This window comes from Artibeus jamaicensis, unplaced genomic scaffold (assembly GCF_021234435.1).
Source record: "Artibeus jamaicensis isolate MK-2021 breed Jamaican fruit bat unplaced genomic scaffold, CSHL_Jam_final contig_519, whole genome shotgun sequence".
Classification (NCBI taxonomy): Eukaryota; Metazoa; Chordata; class Mammalia; order Chiroptera; family Phyllostomidae; genus Artibeus; species Artibeus jamaicensis.
In genome coordinates, this window is record NW_026521871.1 from 22,282,561 (window position 1) to 22,304,112 (window position 21,552).

The 21,552-nt window shown below is 45.7% G+C and overlaps 1 protein-coding gene across 10 annotated transcripts in view; it reads right to left on the reverse strand.

The window, feature by feature from the left end:
• Positions 1-928: 928 nt before the first annotated feature.
• ZBTB38 (zinc finger and BTB domain containing 38) overlaps positions 929-21,552 on the reverse strand; it is a 126,389-nt gene continuing 105,765 nt past the window's right edge. For 6 of the 10 annotated variants that reach the window (XM_053669459.1, XM_053669461.1, XM_053669457.1 and 3 more), the window contains 2 exons: positions 20,803-20,878; positions 929-7,492 (listed from right to left, as the gene is read on the reverse strand). In XM_053669459.1, the coding sequence (XP_053525434.1) occupies positions 3,908-7,492 (3,585 nt within the window). In that variant the 5' untranslated portion in view covers positions 20,803-20,878 and the 3' untranslated portion in view covers positions 929-3,907. The other 4 variants (XM_037139394.2, XM_037139392.2, XM_037139396.2 and 1 more) reach the window with 3 other exon arrangements.

Here is a 21,552-nt window from a genome sequence, read left to right on the forward strand (position 1 = left end):
ATTGGTGTTTCAGGGTTCTTAGGTTATAATCCTGGCAGTGGAATTGCTGGGTCAAAAGGCAGATCCATTTTTAGTTTTCTGAGAAAATTCCATACTGCAGGTTTTTTCTTTATGTGAAATATAACTAGCTATACTGGTAATAGCACTAAATTTTAATTCCGGTCTGTATTTTTTTAAAAAGACTTTTACATTTAGTTTTAGAGAGAAGAGGGAGGAAGAAAGAGAGGGAGAGAAACATTACTGTGTGGTTGCCTCTTGCACATCCTCTAGTGGGAACCTGGCCTGCAACCCAGGCCTGTGTCCTGATTGGGATTGAATTGGTGACCCTTTGGTTTATAGGCTGGTACTCAATTCACTGAGCCACACCAGTCAGGGGCTTCAGTTTGTGTTCTTTAAAAAAATTACAAACTCTTAAAAACTGATTTTATAGGGCAATATCCCAAGATATAAGAAGAGCCAAATGCCCAAAGTGTGGAGGCCTCGGGAAGGAGATTTGCAACAAGTCTGGGGAAGCTGAGCCTAACATGGCCTCCTAGAAGCTGCCACTGCAACCACTGCCATCCTACAGCTGAACTGCTTTGTCATGTCTTTCCTCTTCACTGTTTGGCTTACAGTAAGCATTATGCTTTGAGGTGTTGAGAAGGAACAAGACATGGCGTTGGGCAGCCCTAGGTTGGGATCCTGATTCCATCTGGCTCTGGGATCTTCTCAAAGTCACTATAAAATGTGGATAATGACGTCTACTTCCCAGGGCCATTGGGAAGGACCGGATGAAACAGTCTGTGCAAAGACCACTGTCAGGAGCCTGACACTCCACAAATGGGATTCGTTTCCTGTGGGTGAGTACAGCAGAGCACTTCCAGTACCCTGGGATTCATCTGATACCATCAGACCTGTCCGAAGCAGCGAATTAGCAGGAGACTTCGAGTACTCTTATTTTGTTTTATGTTTTTCAACGTCATATTCCATTTGAGTACTAAGCATGTAGGCAGGTATCATGGAATGCAACACGTGAGGAAAAAGAAGTGAGTTGAGGGAACACTGTGTGAAATAATGCTGTAACTCACACAGATGAAATAGCCGCTTCGCTGCACAAAGAATTACCACTGAAACATTTAAAAAGAGACTTAACATAGGAACGAGCTATTTTAATCAAGCAAAAACAAAGTTATATTCATTATTTCTAAAAATAAAATTAGACTTTTTCCAACCCTTAACATCTGCATTTAATAATATCTTCTAACCAAAATACAGATGCTAAAACAGCAAGTTACAATATATCTTGTACAGCATACAGTTATGTTCACTGCTTACACTTACTTTAATCCTAGTTGGTCATTAGGTATTCAATGCATACTTAAACATCACTCATCATAAAGTTTCCACAATTAACAAAAAATCTGACAAGGCTGTCTTAAAACGGCTCTGCTATAAATTGTATAGAATATACAGAATTACAAAGTCAAGTATTTTTTTATCAAAATATACACCCCTCCCTGAAACTAACACAAGCTGTCAACATTTTAAACGAATAATACAATTATAGAAAATATTTGCAAAATTATTTTTTCATGTATAAATATTCTGCCATATTTACTTTGGTCTAGAATTATCAGCATACAAGTCCACTTTAAAAATATCCACATTAAGGGCTGGGAGACATCACTACATGTAGTATAATTTTATATTTGGAGTTACCGCAAATCAAAATGACTAAAATACACAATTATTTTTCTTGATTAATAATCCTAATTGAGTTAAAACAAATTAGTAGATCACAGGATTGCTTACTTGATATTCTAATTATCAATTCAAAAATGATTTTCATAAGCCCTTTGTGACAATCTCTTTTAACAAAACCCAGATGTATAGTGCAGGTATACATATATACAATGTATAAAATAAAGTTGAATTTGCTTGCATTTTCTTCTATTACATAATACTGTGTGTGAGTGAACGTAGATGAACAAAAGATAAATGCAGATACAATATTGGGGTTACTTAACAGCAAAGTACTACAGCATTCAAAGGTCAGCTTCGATCATGTCCATTTCTGGGTGTGTAAATGCTGTCTTGCCCACCCAAATCCATATTAAGTCTTCCTCATGGTGACATCACAACATTGGGAGAGAAACTGGAGTCCTGTGAGCTACTTCTTCATAGTGGTAACCTCGCAACGCTGGATAACCTTGGGTTTCCATCTATCAAATCCCAAGAACACGAATGGCTGCAGGCTACCCTTGAACTGGTTTCCGGATTCTGTTCACACTGGTGATCAAAGGGTAGGAATGTTTTCTCTCTGCCTCCTATCACGGCAGTTTAGAAAGTCAGACTCATGAGTTCCAGCTTCCCAGGAACCTAGTCCAGATGATGGAACATCCTGTAGGGCAATTAGACTTTGAGGGCAGTGTTGACGGTATGGGTCAGCGTAAAAGAACACTGTGAAACTTAAGTGGGTGTTTTAGCAAAGGGGCTAGATGTCTGCAAACATGAAGACAAGGCATCTGCCTTTTCGGATATATTTGAGTCACGTAAGTGATGGAACCTTATCTCCCTCATCCACATTTTATCTCCCCCCCCCACCCCCAAGCAAAGCTACTATTTGAGGCAAGGAAGGTCATCCCTTCCGGTTGCTGGCTCAAGTCGGTCCTTCGTGGGTGGGCGGGTGTGTGTTTCGGTTGTCCTTTTGTTTCATACTAGTGTATACGTGTGGGCTGTGTGATCTCCAAGGAAGCTGATCATGGTAGGGATTGGGTGTTCTGTCCCTTTCAAGTCTCTGGGCACTCACCACTGTGTGCATGCCTTGCACTAAATTTCCTGGACACTCCTTCAGTGGAATAGGAGGTGTCAGGTTTTACTTGACCCCTTAAGACTGGTTAAGTCTGTCTGGAACAGACCGCCACATTTATGGCCTTGTGATGGATGGAAGACTGTGGGGCGTTTCAGAAGAATTTGACCCTTCTTCATTTCCTGAGGTGAGGCTACTGCAAAGTAATACACAGCACAGGTAACCACAGGTAAATTCTGGGAAGACTTCCCCCCATAGATAAGGCATGAACTATGTTTTCTGTGACTTGAATAGACCAATTCAAATAACGGCTCAGCCATAACATCAAGAGAACAGCATTCCATCTAAAAGCATACACATGCTCTTACGTCATATTCAAAATGCTTTCTACTGGTTTTTACAGCAGTCCTCATTATTTGCAGACCTATTGCTCATCATTATAATTCTCTACAGGGGACATGGACAGTTAAAAGTCATAGTGATTTATATATGTATTTTACAAGGTTTGTGTTGCAGAAAAGTAGTTCTAATACATGAATGTCCTACTTAGGTTACTCATTTCACACATATTTTTAGCTATATTAAGTATTTAATATGTATCCATTAAATTTAAACAATTTTCAACAGTGCAGAAGCTGAATGGGAATGACTGTTACAGCTCATTTACCTTTTAACTTACTTATGAAGATGACATTTTCATGATGTCTAACCCTTATTTTCTCCAGTGACTAAAGACAGTTTAGCAGCCAGTTCCTATTAGCACTTACCAGAAAGTTTTAAATTAGGCTAAAATGAAACTTTTTTTCCCACTGGCAGAAATACCACAGCTAAGAACTTCATAAACTTTCACAAGATACTTGGGATATTGGCGAAGTCAGCAATTTTGTTTTTGCGCACTTTGCAAGATGTTAATGCTAAAACCCAAAGCAGATATTAGGATCCTCTTTCTGGAATTTTCACAAAAGAGATTTTTGTTTTTACAATTCACTCCTTCATGACTGTTATGTGAAACAAAACTAAACTTAAAAACAAAACCAGAATAAAATAGCTAACTAAAAAAAAATAAACAAACCCATCAACTTGTATTTTTGAAGATTTTTTCCCCCCAAGTATCACCGTTCAAAGGTTTCCAACAATGGTTTGTACATTATCCTTTTGGTCATTGTCTTCTGAATCCATGAACTGTGGATTCTCCAGCGGATCTGAGTTTTCCTGGTACACATCACCTTCCGATTTCTCTCGCTGACTCGGGCTTTTGAATAAGTGTTTCTTCTGGTGCATGCCAAGGGCAGCAGCTGTTTTGCAAATTTTGGGGCACTGGAAGCAGGCGAAGCCCTTACCGTTGTGCTCCCGAATGTGCCTCTGCTCGTGATTCCTTTTTGTGGAGAGGTACAAAAAACTCTGAAAGCAGAACTGACAGTGGTAACGCTTCTCGCCAGTGTGGATTCTTTCGTGGATCTTGAGGGTCTCGTTCAGCGTGAAGGCCTTGTTGCAATACTGGCAGATGAACTCCTTGACGCCCAGGTGGATGCGTTCATGCTTCTGTAAGTTTCCCTGCACAGAAAAGCACCGCCCACAGGTCTTGCATGGGTATGGCTTCTCTCCGGTATGACACCGCATGTGCATCTTGAGCGTGGACGGGCTCTGGAACTGCTTGGCGCAGAGCTCGCACGTGTACGGCCTGGCGGTGACGTGCCGGTGGGGCCTGCCTTGGTTTCCAGCCCCCGAGGCCTTGTCTCCATCACAGAGCTCACACTGCAACTTGGGCATCTCTTTATTTTCTTCTTCCTCAAAGGCCTTCTCCTGAGGAGCCTTCCCCACAGCGCAGTCCAATTCTGCCGGGTATTTATACTTACTGCTCGGGCTCCTGTTTTCATGTTCTTTCCTCCAGTTGACTTTTCTCATTTTTCGCAACTGCCTAGATTTCTTTTTGGGTTTGTAGTTGTAGTAAGGGCGCCATGGCTTGTCAGTGGAATCCTGGTCACTTGCGTCATCGAACATTTCACTCATCTCCATGCACTCGGATTGGCAAAGCTCAAGCGGGCTGTCTCTGTTGGTTTCCGGGTCACTCTCTCGTGGCAAAGTCTCTTCCTGCACTTGATACTTGGGTCTTCTCCCTCTTTTATAGAACAATTTGGATCCTAAGATATGCCTTTTCACAATGGCTTCATTCCCAATTTTGACTGTTATTTGGCAAAGAGGTGCGACGTTGCTGTTTGTGGAGGTTCCGGGGAGAGCAGGCTTTGCGATGTAGGTTTCGATTTTACTGGTTTCTTTAATGACATTTGTGGTTTTGCTCAATGACCCTCCAGGGTCAGCAACGTAGCTTGATTCCTCTGGCATTTCTCCCCTGTTACATGGGATGGTTTTCTTTTTCTCCTTAATGCTTTTGGGTCTGCTGGGCACTCTCCCCACTTTGTCGGTCTCGGGTTTGCTGTCACCTTGCCCGGGCTGACTGACAGGTGGATCTGAAGGGGCTCTGTGGTTGGTGCTGGCCATTGCCGCCACGGAGGTGCTGTGCATGATCACCGACGAAAACTGGCTGCTGTGAACAATGACCGAGGGCGCTGAGCCACTGTAGCTGATCACGGAGGCTGAGTTCTCATTGCCGGTACTCAGAGGCAAAGCGGGCACGTTCCCAGCCGGGAAATCCGAACTGACAGCGTTTTCAGTAGAAGAAACTGACACCTCTGTTGAATAAAAATTATTGTCAAGATCAACTTTCAAGGCCTCCTCTCCCCACTTGGTCCCCTCTGCATTTTGGACATTGGCAGAAATGGGTCTGTCCCGACATGTGGATGTTTCCAGTGGGACAGCTGGACTGTTGGTCATGGTATTCGCGCTGTCTTGGAAATTCAGAGTCGGTAATTCAGAGCTGCACGGATTCTGAATAACGTAGGGACCAGGTGCAGGCTCACTCATCTGACTGTTTTCTCGAGCATTTTCATAGGAAGAATTTCGGTAGCTTTTATAAGGAGCCCTCTTGCATTTCATAGGCAGCAGCCTGTACAGTTTATATGGATAGACACTAGGTTTTAAGCCTCCATTTGCGGTTTTTTTATTGATGGAAAGTCTGTGATCTATGGCGTGGAAAGACTTCTGATGGTTTTTGAGTATGTAGTAGGTCATGAAGGTTTCAAGGCAGAAAATGCACTGATAGCGCCTCTCTCCCGTATGCCACACTTCGTGTCTTGTCCTGTACTCCGCCAGTGCAAACACTTTGTTGCAGTAATGGCAAGGGTACGTTCTTCTCCACGAGTGGACATTTGCATGTCTGCGAAGGCTGGATAAAGTCACATAACTACGCTTGCATACAGCACAACTGTAGAGCATTTGCCCATTAACAAATTTAACCATGTGGTCCATTTCTGGCAAGGTACTTCCAGTACTGGAAAATTCACCAAGCCTGTTTCCAGATAATAAAGACTCTGGACGTGTGAAGGAAGCTCCGTTTTGTCCAATGGTAGGATAGTTTTCTAAAAAGCGTGGATTTCCTCCCGGAACGGGCATGTGGCTTGACCTCATGCAGATCTGTTCGTGCCGATCCAGTCTGTTTGGGGTGCTGAACTGTTTGTTGCAGTACTTGCACACCAGAGGCTCCTGGGTCGGCTTGTGCAGCTGCATGTGGGCACCGAGCAAAGTGCTGCTGTCAAAGGACTTGGAGCAAGAGCTACAGTTGTAAATGAGAGGGGGAACCTCTGCCGCTGGCGGCCCAGGGACATCAGCGGACTTGTTTTCATCTTCCCTGGGAAGAAGGACCTCTCCTTCGTTGTTGGGTGACTTTGAACCAGAAAGAACGGCAGCTGGCTGTGGACTGCTCTCCTGATGAACCTCCACGTTGGTTACTGGTGGGGGTGGCATCTCTTCCGTGGCTGGTTCAGAATCCTGGGGTGTGGGAAGTGTCTTTGGCTTCCGGCATGTTTTCGGTTTTGCAACGAGAGCCTCGCCATTTTCTTTCCCTGTTTTATCAGGCGAGCTGCTAGCATGTTCACATACAGGCGGACTCCGGTACGCCTCGGCCACGGAAGAAACGGCGTAGGAGTGCTCTGCCAGGGTGCGGACGGGCTCCGCCTCGTGACAGACATCAGTCCTTTCCAGGCAAAGGCTCGTGGTTCTCATGGAGTCGGAGACCTTTTTGAAACTCGCCCTCAAGTCCAGTGGGGAAAACATGTTATTACTATTTTCCGTTTCAATGATGGAAAACGCATTTGTGATCCTTGGCCCGTTAGTGATGGCTGGTTCTTCATGCCTTTTTTCATTTTTTTCTTCTTTCACCACTCCCTTTTCAGTAATGCAAAATACATAAGGGCCCGGGGAATTTGAGAAGCTGCGATCAGTCAGGTCTTCTAAGAAGGAGATTCCCAGCTTTTTTCCTGCAGCTGCAAGATCAGTGACTGTTTCCTGTCTCTTGACCACGACTGTGGAGCTGTAGATATAATTAAGGATTTCTGTAAACACTTCGGCTTTGAGATCATCCAGCTCCAGGACGTGGCTGGAAATACAGATTGTATGGCTCCAAAAGATATTTTTGAAATAAAGGCTTGAAGCAGCCAGGACATTGCTGTGGGCTTTGAATTTGGTGTCTTCCACAATGATAGTGACATCACATAAAATGCCCCGGATGCGCTGCTCATTTAAAATGGAGAGCACTGTGTCACTGTGAAAGTCGTCCTTGAGGTCCCTGGAAAGGGACATGACTGTCATCTGAAACAGAGGAGAAAAATGGTCAGACTCTTGCCCAAGTAGCCTCTTTATTTCTAGATTATTTCCAACCTCTTGAAAACAATCTGTGTATGAAAAGAAACGTTCTTATCTCATTCTGTTGTTGCTTGCAAGGCTCGGAGTCCACAGGAGAAGCTGAATATTTCGCTCCAGTCTGTTTCTCATGCTGTTGCTAAGTTATTAAGGTTGGAAGGCCTCTCAGAACTCTTTCTCCGAAGCTGTAGCTATACGCACGTGTCTGAATCTGGGGGGAGGAGGTGCCAAGTGGTAAGGGTCTCGCCATCACTGGCGGCTGCTGTGTGGAGCCCCAAGAGCTGGGCAGTGCCATAGGCCCACCACAAGCCTCCTGCCTATTTTCAAAGACAGCCCTGATGACCTGATCCAAACGCCATTCATAAAGCTGGAAAAGGATTTCTAAAGAGTTTCCCTAAGTAAGCAGTACCTGTATGCAAGGGTGTTGCCTGCCCATACAAGCAGCAAGGTCTGGAGGATACTCCTAACTTGTGGCTTCCAAGGGTCTCTCAATGGAAAGTCACAGTCTGTATGACCAGGTCTGACCACTGGGGGCGCCCATCCCATTCCTCCTCTGATTTCCCTTTCATTAAAGCCAAAGTTAGTAAGTAAATAAAGCAAGCCAGGCAAAGGAGACTAGGGTTTTCAAAAAGAACTCTGAGAGGTACTCAAGGCAAACAAAAAATGAAACCAGGACAGTATGTTTCTGAGTCCACAGGCTGAGTTTCACCACAGGTTCCTAAATTTAAAGGCACGGTGAGTGGCTTGTTCTGGTCTGAGGACCCTGTCGCCAAGACTAGTTCCCAGAGACTAGTTCTTGCTCTTCTCTCTGTGTTCTGTCATCAGCCTGGGATGGCCGGGGCCTACCGACTAACACTCCTGTGAGGAGCAGTCCAAAGCAGCGGCTTTTGTACTTACCTACAATAAATACGTGGTACGTCAGTGAGCTAAGACACAAGTGGAACTGAAACTTGGCCCTTCGTGGGTGCGATGCGTCCTGTCTTTTCTATTATCTTTCATTTTTAAAATACTAACATCAACTCACTAAACTAATTTCACTATACACTAATATATTACTCCTCCAGTTAAAACAAAATAAAACCGACAAACAAAAACCCCTCTGGTGCACGGCACATACAAACCAGATATTCATCCAGTCTCTCTGGCCCTTGTCCAGTGACGCCTAGGAAGCCACATGGCTTGCTGCTGTTTCTTTAACTCGCAGTGGTGATGTCTTCCTAGCACTGGAGTACAACACTGAGCTCACGGCATTTATTCAGGTGGAGAGACCAGATGGCCACACAAAGAATCTTTTTTTACCTTTTCTGTGAAGCTATTATAAGCTGTGCCCATTATATTATTTAGCATCCTTTATGTAAGGGTTCATTTAATAAATTCTTTTATCTCACTCAGTCATAAGAAAAAGTATACTTTTACTAATACATTCTCCAATTTGGATAATGAGAATATATTCCCCAAATTTCTCTTAATTCTTGAGGCAAGTTAGAATGGACTTTTATTGTCAATGGTGGTGGCCATTGTGAGCCTAGGTTTCTGGTGTGACAACTGTCTAGTTCTTCTACTCTTGTTTACCCTGCCTCTAATGGTAATCTTCCACAAATCTTTTCTAGCACTCTTGGGTGTTAAACCTATAAATAAATGTGAAATGGACTGAAATCGTTACTGTTTCCTCTGTGCCCCTGCACAGAATGCAGGAGTATGTCCTTCACTGGGTTATAAATCAGTAACATACTGTGCTGACGTTTCTTTTGCCTTCCTTGAGGTCTCTCTGTTCTGGGCTACTTTCTCTCTTGATTCTTATATTCTTACCCAGTTTGGTTTCTGTAAGATTATTTCAATTCTTTATCCAGCCTGACTGGATAGTCTCAGATCTGGCAAAACACATACTATGTGTTCAAACAGGTGGCTTCCATTCTGGCTTAGTTCTAAGCTGACATACCTATTTTGTCCTTTCACCTCAGGATCACTGCTTGCTCCAGAACACCCCACTTCGGAGTGCTCTGAAGGTCCTGTGAGGCTCTGTCTCTGTTTGGGGAACACAGTATTTCACCTCAAGCTAATGTAAATACTCCAGGGTGTCAGATTATAAGCCCCACTCACTTCTGTGGGATTCTCTTTCTTCTCTTAGATTGTTCAGTTAGAATGGTTAGCAAAAGGCCAACTGTTAACAGTAAGATCTTAGTCTCTCGGTTAGAATAACATATATCATAGAAAGCATCATTATAGGTCATGAGAACATCCTCGGAATTTTGAAAAACCCAAGCATGGCATCTTTCAGGAGACTGCCACTGTGTGACAGAACCCTCCACAAAGCACAGTTACTGGGTAGCACCTGCATGTGCCTTCTAGGCACACACAAAATAACCTGCATTCCTGTATCACTTTTACCCAGCAGATGTGCTCGCGAATGGCGCGGTCGGACTCAGTGCTCAGAGCTGGAGGGACTGTGGGGAGCAAGGCACGCCTCTGCCCTCCGGGGCCAGAGTCCAGGGGAAGAAAGAGGACTGGCAACTGACGGCTGGAGGCCATGATGGTAGGCTTCACACTAACGGTGTGTACAGAGTGTCGCAAGATGAAGTGACAATTTATTATTTACAGGGGTCCTGGAAGGCTTGGCCTCAGGGAACACACGGAAGATGGGTGTGGGCAGGGCAGTCTAAGCAGAAGGAACGCTGGGAAAAACCAAGAGAACATGAGTATGCTGCATGCAGGACTGATGAGTACGGCTGGGGAGGCCAGGAGAGGGTGTGTGCACGCTTCTGCCCCCAGTGCCCTCAGCAGGGCTGGGCGCACGGCCGGCCCCAGCACCTATCTATAGAGTGTGATGCGCTAGGAAAGGAAGGGTCGGCGCAGGCCATGAAGGGCCCTAAAGGACTCCCACAGTAAATTTTATGACACAGGCAATAGGGAACTGCTGAAAGGCATGAACAGATTTGAATGAAGGGAAAAAAAATCACTCGGGCTGCGGCATGCTGAAGGGATCAGAGGGAGGCAAGCTGCATGCAGGAGACCAGCTAGCGAGGCCATGTGGGGTCCGGGTGAGCAGCAGCCCGTCCACCCCACAGCGAGAGCCTGGGGACGAGCAGATGGCCGCACCCTCTGCCAGGAAGGACTGCGGGGCAGTGGTAGCTGAACTCAAAATATACTTCAATCCTCTCAGTCAATATTTACTGAACAACTGCTAAGTACAAGGAATCAGGCTAAATGCCACAGGAAGACAAGAGCTCATTCCTCCTTTGAACAGATGTTACTGAATACCTGCTATTTGCTTTGGGACAGTAGTCCCCAAACCTGACTATGCATTAAAATCAAATGGGAAGCTTTAAAAACAGTACAGATTCCCCCAAGGCCTGTGGTGTAGCAGGGGAAGTAAGACTTAAAGGAATGGAAAGTCTTTACTACTCCAGTGCCCACCGCTCCAATCTCAACAGCTCCCTTTACCTAAATCATCTCGTTTTGTCATCAAGAGCCTCCAGACCACGGGTTACCAGACGACCTCAGAAAGTGTTGCAGCTGAAAGCCATATTCTACTTCGAAGTGCAAGGAAGCCATGAGCCCGAGGCCTGCAGACCAGAGGGAACGCACTGCAGACCACGGGCAAACCTGGTCCCCACAGGTTTTGTTTGACTCACACAGGTTTTGGAACCATGTTTTAGAAAAATTGATGTTGAGAAACAGTTAAGATTTAACATAAAAAATCAATATGCCTTTTCTTCAAAAAATAGGAAGACAAGGCCACAATGGGGTGGTTGCCTGCCTGGCAAGAGAACTGGGGCCTTGTAGCCGCGCTCCATCACAGGCCCCATCACACACGCAGCCCAGGCACGATGCATCCGGTGCCTGTGCGCAGCGACGTGACTGGCCTGGCCCGGCAGCCAGTTCGGTCTGTGCAGCTGATAAAAACATTAAATAAAACACTGATGGACCCACAGACCTCATCAGACATCCTTACTTTAAGGGCAGCCCCAAAATTAAAATGAAGAGCTCTCAGTGAGCTGATGGTGGGGGCGGCAGTCATTCTCACCAAAATAGTATGCTTTGGCATTAAAAAGTTAAGTGAATGACCTCTTCCCCTACATTTCTTCATAGACAGTAACTTGAAAACAGAAGTCTTAGGCGCTCCTGCCAACGGAAAGCTCACGACAGACTTCAGAAAAAGAAATATAAGTTGCAAAGATGAGATTTAATTCACATGTAACTTTCAAAAATGCTTTCTAAAGAGCCAGTTTCATGCAACAAATTTACTATTCTCAGTAGTACTGCTGTGAGGGGAATAAATAAGCACAGGAAAAAGTGAGCAAAAATGTTACAGATGCAAAATATTTTGGTGAACCAATGTTAAAAAAATAAACAAATTTGTAATTACATAACTGTGCTCATCTGACTTACGTTACTATTTTCCTGAGCTTTAGTTCCGCTGTAAGAGATTTTAACATACGCCTTCTGAACATACAAGTACACATGTATATATCCACATGTATGTACAAGAAAATGTATGACTTATAAATATATGAACATACTGCACATAATTTTATAAGCACATAAAAATAGGGTGAACATATAGTTTAGCATCCAAAACAGGACACTTGAGAGAGAGGGTGCAACAAATAACTATGCCAGAAAAATGGGGTTGTACCCCAGGAAATAGAATGAATGTTTATCTTGTATTTATATATATAAATGCATAAGCAGAACATAAACCTCTATATAAATTACAAGTAGTACATATATGTACATTTACATATACATTCTTTTAAGAATCTTATAAATAGTATCAATATATGTATATATACTTCATATAAACGCCACTGGGAAATGCTAGCTGGTTAGTGTACTTGAAATCTGCTGCTGCTCTCCTCTCTGCTGTACTCCAACCACACATAAAAAATACATGCCCGCATAGTGTAACCATGGGCACTTAAGATACACTTCATGATTAAAATGACTTTTCTTCACCTGCTTTTAGAATGAACTAGCTTTAAAAAAACTGAAACAAATCCAGGCTCATGGTGAAATACTCAAACAGCACAGAAGGGCATTAAGGTAGGAAGAAGCAGGCAGGCCCTTCTCCAGCCCCACACCGATGCACGCACAGCACGCACAGCACGCACAGCACCCGCGCTCCCCGGCCACAGAAGCTTTTCTGAGAACTCTGGAAGATTTCTACACTTGGAAAAGTGTAGGAAGCTTGAGGAGGAAAACTATTCCCTCGGAGGTTCTTCTTCTGCCCTAGACCCTCACCCCTCTGCCCGGCAATCCCTTATACTTCCTCTTCTCAAGTGACCCCCCCCATCCGTGGGCCTCCCTGTGCAGAAACTTGTAGATTTGGGTTCCTGCCTTTATTGTAGCATGCAGTCTGGCACGCTTGTTCAAGTCTACGTCTCTCCCTCTTGGCACCTCAAGGGCAGGGCCATCTGGCTCATCTCCGTGCCCTCCACCCCTGGAGGGCACCATGGCTGTTGACGAGGAGCAGGGAGGAGCTGGCTCCTCAGACCTTGGACAGAAAATGGCTTTACATATGACTTACATATGTGCTTAGACAGGTTCCTGATTTAAAGCTTTAAAAGCTACACCTAGATGAACCCAAATTCTACTCCGTAAAAAGTAAAATTAGTAGGAAAATATAATTTAACTCCTGTCCATTTCCCTGCCTAGTTTCCTTCTAATTTGGCAGTTCTCAAAATGTTTCGTGGACCTCTGGGGCTCCCAAGGTCCTTTCAGCAGGCTTTGAGGCAGGTAAATAAATACATAAATAAATAAACTCATAACACTAAGATGTCATTTGCCTTTAAAAAAAAAACCTATGCAGACATGTGCACCAATGGTGCAAGAGCAACAAGGGATAACGCAGCTGGCAAGGCAGCAGGCATGAAGCCAGTACCACTCAGATGAAGCAGTAAAAGTTATTAATTGCATTAACTCTCGACCCTCACATAATCGTCCTTTTGCTCCTCTGTGTGATCAAATGGGAGGCACACACAAAGCCCGTCTGATGCAGTGAGAAGCCGTGACCACCGTGAGAAGCGCTTGGCGGGCTCTCTGAGCTGTGAGCTGAACTGGCCATTTTTTTTTCATGGAACACCATGTTTACTGAGAGACCAACTACAATTATTCAGATGTATATCAGATTGAGTAATTTGGATTGAGTATCTGGGCAAACATTTTCGTGAAAATAGACTGCGTGAGCCTGTCATTTTAAGGAAATAGCCCTTTTATTGCTGGTAATAAAATTAGACTTCCAAGACAAAATCAGTTTTGGGGAAAACTGCATCCACCTACCATGAGCCTCACACTTCTCAATACCGTAGATAATGACTTCCCTAAGGAGGCTGGTGGTGAGGTTAATGAATGTAAGTTCTGGATACATGGAAGATATGCACAGCTCAGGGCACCACTATTATCCAAACGACCAATGCTTACTGTCACAAAAAATGACGCATGGACTAACAGGTATGAGGCAGGCTGGTGGATTTCAGGGTAACTAAGTGCTCAGAGAGCACTGACATGGGTTCCGATTGCATGTTGCAAATAACCTTTAAGGAGCGACCACTGCTCAAGTTCTAGTGTGCTATCAAAGAATGTCCGTAACTAACTGAAAAGACTGTTACAAAACTACTTCCTTTTCCAACTACCTATTTGTGTAAGGCTGGATTTTCTTTACATACCTCAACTGAAATAACAGATCACAACTGAATCTAAAAGCAGATACGAAAATCCAGCTGTCTTTCTATTAAGCCAGACATTAAAGATATTTGCAAAAATGTAGAACAATACCACTTTTCCCACTATGTTTTTCACTTTAGGAAGTTATTTTTAAAAATAAAATGTTATTTTTATAGCATGCAACTGCATTTTATCATAGAAATTTTTCATAAGTTAGTAGTTTTTAAATTCTTGTTTAAAATTCTGAATATGGTCAATCCTGAGAGGTGTAACTCAGACAAACAAAAGCTCCTTGGCTCCTCAATGATTTGTAAGAATGTAAGGGGGTCTGGGGACCAAAAGGTTTGAGAACTGCTGCTCTAGCCTGTAAGAAAAGGTTCAAACTCATTTTTAAGAAAATTATTGAAAAATTCTTTTACTCAATAAAATCAATCAGGTATAAGCCTAAAAGAACTAAAGACAAAGCGAACGAAAGTGTGGTAGAACACAGGGCAGAAATCCCCAGGACACCGCAGAGACCGAGGAACGGAGCCGCACGGACACACGAACACTCTGCAGCTGTCTAATCCTGCAGGTCTGAAGTGTCACGGTCACCCCTCACTCCCCAGAGCTCTCTCCAGCAAGCCCTGGAGGCCTCAGCAGAAGGGGAGGGAACACGAGGGCCACCAACCAGACTGGAATCTCCTGCCTCTTCACGCTGCTCTCTTGCCCCCCATGATCTCACTTCCCTGAAAGTATCAGTCTGGCCCTGGCCACTCTGACCTTTGCACCTGCTACTTCTCTCTGTCTCCCTCACCAGCCCCCTTGCTGTTTCCTGAAGAAGCTGGGCACACCACACCTCCAGACCTCTGCACGTGATGTTCTCTTTGTCTCGCATGCACATTCTTACTGGATCTCCGCCTGCTCTGCACCATCAGGCATCGCTTCGTGACGAGGCCCAGCACGACTGCCTAATTTAAAACTTCGACTCCCCGCCCCAGCACTTAATGTCACGGGTAGGTTCTTAAAAACTGCAACTTCAAGCAAAGTGACATATAAGGAAACCTATTTTACTGTAGGCTAAATGATGTAAACAAGAGTTACGTTCCTATAGCACATTTTAGATCCCAGAAACATCACCCAACTTCTAAATAAAGACCAAAACACTTCTAACATTAATCATGAAAATAAATGTGAGCTATACATACATTTAAGAAAGATTTATAAAAACAAGTAAAATAATTATTTTCCATCCCACTCATTCCAGTTCAGGGTGGTGGGTGGCCAGAGCCTGTCCCGGCAACTCAGGGCACAAGGTGGGACCCAGCCCCAGACAGAATGTCCTCCTGTGGCAGGGCCGCCCCGACACCCACTCCCACCCACACTCAGATGGGGACCATGCCGACAGGCCACTTCACCTCACGTGCACGTCTTGGGTGTGGGAGGGAACTGAAGCCTGCAGAGAAAACCCACAAGGGCGTGGAGAGGACGTGCGAGCCCCGTACCTACAGAGGCCCCAGCTGGGAATCCGACCTTTTTCCTCCTCAATGTTATAACAAAACGACCTTATTTGAGGACCTGCTGTACTTGAACTTGAGCGTGGCTGAAAAACCAGGGGGACCAAGAGTCCTTTCCACGCTACACTCGGGTGAAAACTGTTCCTTGATTTGCAGGCCCACATCCTGTTTGCGCGGCCTGTCGCTGCTCGTGCCCTTGCCTTGCATGTCTCCAAGGTCAGCTGGGTCAGTGCTGTTTGCTCTGATAGTCCAATCCATTCACCTATTACATTAGTCTCCTCCCCACTGTATCCTGGATACTGCTTTAACTATTCTGGGATTGAACTCGAAAACAACAGAAACAGATTTTTGGCAATGATCTGACCAACTAATTCCCAGTATTTCCAGCTTAATTAAATCTTCCCTCCCCCAATTAGTCAAGGCAACTTTACTGAAATATACGGACGTCAAAAAACTTAAAATGGCAGTTTCCGTATAAATTCTAATTCTCACAATGCAAAAAAAATGCTGAAAAATCTCTTTAAGTTGTTAACCAACATATCTGCCATGCAGAACTTTATAGGGCTTGTTACTAAAATTTGGTGTCCTTTCTTTAGTAAATTTTTAAGACGACATACAGAGAGTAAAGTAACCCTATCCAGTAAAATTGTTAGTGAGAACTAGAAGTCGCTAACGCAAGGCCACGCTCCTGGACCAGACTAAAGCCTATTTTTCCCCTGAATCTTCTGATCACAAGGAGAGGCCGAGAGTCCTCCTGCAGCTCCCTGGCACTCAATTCATAACACACATACATAATAACAAAACCGAACAGACAGAGCAACTTTCTCCTCTCTCTACTGCGAGTCTTCTTCTATAAAAAGAAACTTAGAAATAAAACCCAACTAAAAAAAGAACGCACTGTATTAGGACACTGACCTGGAATCCTGCGAAAGTCAAGCTCGCAGCCCATGTTGGGCTGGTGCGAGGCCCATGTCGCAGGGGAACCTGCTGCGTGGGTCTGCTGCGCCCCGTGGAAAGCTTCCTGACAGCGGACACTGCTTCAGTGATCCGGCCCCACCTTCCCACACATCTTCGCAGCACGTTCTCTCAGAGTCATGTCGGGCGTGCGTCAGACCGCCCCACGTGACTGGGTGTTAGAAACACACGCAGCAGATCTCGAAAACAGATTACAAAACAGAAGCCCTTTATAGAGTTCAGCTGTGTCTAGGAAAAGGCAAATCCTCTTGATTTGCCTCCTAAAGGGAGCCCAAAAGGGGCAGAGCTGCATTTATCAGACTTCACTGCACTTAAGCTACTGGATTCAAGAAGGTGTAAATAATAGGACAAGAGAAATTTTGTTTTCAACTGAAAGTCAGGCCCTTCGAAAGGCTAACATCAGGAAGCTGCCAGACTGCATTCAACAGCCAGGAAGGCTGGCCTGAGCTACCTTCCCTGAATACATTATTTCGAAAAGGTAAACATTCGCTCTCTAGGCTTGTAGTTGCGTGCACACAGACTGTGAGAACAAGTATTACCAGATTTGTGAATGATGCAATGTGTCCAGTTAAACAGTTCAGGTTGCTTGCTGGAAAGAGAAAAGGAGGGAAAGGTCCCTGGTTTCCTTTTGTTTTCTGAAAACCCAACAGTGTTTCAGGGCAGCCCACGTACCTTGGGTTCATCTTAGGATGAAGCTTGCCTAGACTCCGGCTTGCTTAAGAAACCTGGCAGACAGGCTTAGAGATTTTCCCTGAAGCCCTGGAGTGATGTAACCATTTCTTGTCTCAACCAAATTCCACGGACACACCAAGCCCCTAATGCAGAAGGCATTTTTAATCTGAATGCAGTGGGAACCCAGTTACCAAAATGACCAGGACATGATTCCTGTCCCTTGGAACTTTTCATTTTGGGGGTGAGGCCTAAACCATCCACCCATTGGTTTCAAAAACCACACACTGCTTTGTGAACCTAAAGGGCCAGTGGATTTCATGACTGTCCCTCTCAGTTGACAGCTGCCTCACAGTGAGGGCAGAGGGAAGGGCGGTTGTACATTTTGGCTTCTGCACAAGAATGAACCTCCAGCTAGTCGCAAGGACAGGTTATCCTAAAATGGACAGGGCACCAACTGCTTTGCTTCTCTGTTGTTAAACTGTCTGCCTCCACCCCCAACGCTCTGCACCCTGGCTTTCGGGGGTCTCCTGCAAGGCAATGAATCCACTTTAGATTGATTCTTTCTGGATGAACCAGAACTGGGCAGAGAGGAATGAACGAGATAAAAAGCATAAAGCGTGGTGCTTGACACATAGTAGGGTTCAGTGAGTGTTGGCTGGAACCAGCTTGAGAACTGACTATGTCCAGCTGAACTGGTGACGGCGGAGAGAACTGCTTACACAGCCCACACTTCACGCGGTACACGGGGCGATCTTTTAAAAACACAAAGGAGATCAAACCGAGCCCGACAGTGGCTTCCCCAGGTACTGGGATGAGCTGGACACCCTTCGCCGTACACTGTCTGCAGGTCTGGTCCACCGTCTCCAGACTCGCTTGCTCCCTTCAGCCCCACTCTCTGTGCTTGTCGCACAGGCCTCCTGAGGCTCACTCCACTCGCTAAAACTCTTCCAGCCCAGGGACCTTCAAACGCCGTGGTCCCAGCACTGCCGATGGCTGGCTCACTCCCGTCGTCAGGCCCAGCGCAAACGTCACCTCAGAGGGACCACCCGTCTCTCCACTTGCTCCGACCTTTACCTGCCCTCACGTCATCTGACTTATTTCCTCCACTGCCGCTCAACCTCAACCTGCAATTATCACGTGTGTCTGTCCGCGTGTTTACTGTCTACTCTACCCACCAGGGAGTAAACTCCAGCAGGAAAAGGACCTTCTCCGCCCTGTTTACCACTCCATCCCCAGGACACAGCACAGGCGAGGACACAGGAAACGTCTACTGAGTGAACAGCGGGTGGTCCTGCACGGAGAACGCCTACAAGGCTCACCCTGGTTAAACAAGCAGCCTGCCCCGTGTTGCACTCCTAACACCGCCCCCCAACCCCGACCCTGCTCGGCTTTTGTCTTTTCCACAACACTCGCAACACTCCAACGGAGTGCACAACTCACTATTCACTGCCCACCTGCCTGCTGGAATCTGAGCCCTCTGGGACAGCACTCTTTAATTTTCTTCACTGAAGTCTATTAATGACCTAGAATGGGTCTGCCACTTAGTAGGCCCCCAGTAAATGTTCATTTGCTAAATGAACAATCTGTTCGGCAAATAGCCATGATTTTGCAAACCAGCATTCCATATGGACAGGCACCACAGAGATCGCCGTTGCAATTTTCATCTGTCAGAATTTCCCCAAACGGGAATACAATTGCTTTTATCTGATCCATTTCAGGTCACGGAGCACTTCACATATTAATTCATTTAATCCCCCCCACAGTCATTCAGGCACATAAAATGGAGAAGTACTAGGTATTCACAGGGTTAAACGAATTAACAGAATCCATGCCCCGCGCACAGAGGCTGACCTCGCCGTGCCCACAGCGCAGGAGTGGGCAGCGGGCCCAGGAGGCGCCCCGCTCTCGGCAGAGCCGCACCTGCTGACGGCAGCAGCCGCTCGCCCCCCACCTGCTGCTGCCTCACCTGCACCTGCACGTGCAGCAGGGGTGAAAGCAGAGCAGCTGCCTCGCTCCCAGCACAAGACGGGCCTGTACTGAGTCCAGGCTGCAGGCTCGCTGCCCAGGATCAGCACCGCAGAAGCCTGCAGCAGGAGTGGACCCAGGCTGAGATTCAAAATCCAGGGCTGTCGGGGGCGGCCAGCCTGGGTCACGTGCCAGGAAGTCACTGAGAAATGCTGCCTGTCATGAAGCAGAATGTTCCAGAGAAGTCCCCAGGAAGGGCAGCAGAGGGCTGGCATTGAGGTGAGCAGACCCCGGCCCAGGGGCAGCGGGCACCGGGGCGACCTGAGCTCTGCTAGCTGAGTTCACAGCTGGTACTTTCAAGGTGCCACCTGAACATGCAGTCAACCGTAGTGTTGCTCCACAGCCCAGAATCTGCTTCACATCCAACACCAAGGCCTTTACACTATACCCACATTACCAACTTAAAACTGTTAGTATTTAAAAAAACACTGATTTTTAAAAGTTGGTTGCCAATTCATTCCCAGAATTCAGGAGACAAAGGTTAAGGACTTGCTCAGCCAGGATTTGCTGATCTCAAGTGAATTCACATGCCTCCCCTCCCCCACCACAAGTATTTAGATTTATCTTCTCACTACAGGCCTGGGAATGATGCAGTCTCAGGCTCAGAGGCTCCTGCTGGGGACTGGTCAGTCAGGGTGCAGCAGGAGAGCACAGGTACGGAGCCGGAGGGAGCACCCAGGGAAGAAACTCTCCAGCGCGGGGCCGATTCTGGGCGTGAGCCTTCTGCGTGGCAGAGGGAAGCGTCTCCCTGCTGACGTGAAGCTGCGGCATCGCCAGTGTGGCTTGTTAAAGCCCGACAGCCAAACTCGAGTATCTTTACCAAGGCTTGTAAGATCCTCTGACAAATGTGTGCTTTCACCACAAGAGAATAAATCCTGAGAGGGTTGAGGCTGTTTACCACAGTCTCCCCAGCTCCCAGCGCCACACTGGGCCCATACCAGGTACTCACAAGCTTGTATTAGATAAATGCAAAAATAACAAGCACCCAGATGCTAAGCTTGACCCACCATACTTGGCACCGTAACCAAGCTTTCTGGATCCAGTGTTAGGTCAATGTGAACTGCTCTGCTATTTTTCAACTATGCTAAAAAGGGGAAATACATTTGATGAACATAAAAAAGTCAAGAAGGATGTCCTGACATGGTAAAAGGAAAAAAGAAAAACACACACACAAAAGAAACAATCAGCACTGCTAGCCTCAAGCTGAGCTGGATCAGACAAGCCAGGGCCTTCCACTGCCCACAAAGTTGTTGCTGTTCTATCGAGTTCAAACATTGAAACACAGCTTTGAAACATTAAAAATTGTCTACTATTACTGCTTTGGCTCAAGGGAAGGAAAACCGTGCCCTGGCTGGGTGGCTGAGCTGATAGGAGCACTGTCCTGTCTACCAAAAGGTTGTGGGTTCGACTCCTGGTTAGGGTACATACCTAGGTTGCAGGTTCAATCCCTGGTCGGGCACGTACAGAAGGCAACCAATCGATGTCTCTCTCTCTTCCTCTCTCTCTAAAATCAATAAACATATCCTTGCATGAGGATTAGGAAAAATGGGGGGAGGGGAAGAAAAGAGCAATCCTTTAAGCTCTACTGATCCACTTTATTCTGGTAAGATAAGACAACAGACCCAAAATGGGAGTTGCTTATGCTAAGCCCGTCACCAAACTGAAACTTAGCTTTGGCCCTCCCAGAAATGGAACCGGAAACTGACCGATCAGAACTAGTAGGTCATCTTCCTGATAAACCCCTGCCCTTGCCTATATGAAAAGTAACCTTGTAATAACCAACCCCCATTTTTGCTCAGTATAATTATCTTGTTTTGCTCCCTTCTGCCTAGAAAATCTCTTGCCTCGTATTTTTGAGCACCTTCCTATTAGATTGCATGCTGCCTGATTCGCAAGACACTGAATAAATCCAAAAAGATCTTTAAAATTTACTCTGTTGACTTTTGTTCTTTAACCTTTAAACTCCAGGGATTGGGTCTTCGTCTCCTGGGTATTTGGAATGAATCAGCAACACTTTTTAAAAAAAAATCAACTTTTCTTTTAATACTAAAAACTTCAAGTTGCAACACGTAAGTGTAGACCTTGGTGTTGCGTGTCTGGAAGAACTTTGTTTCCACACGATGTCCTCCCTTCCAGCACTCCCGTAGGTCTCCCCTCCCTGGGCTACTTTTCCGTGCC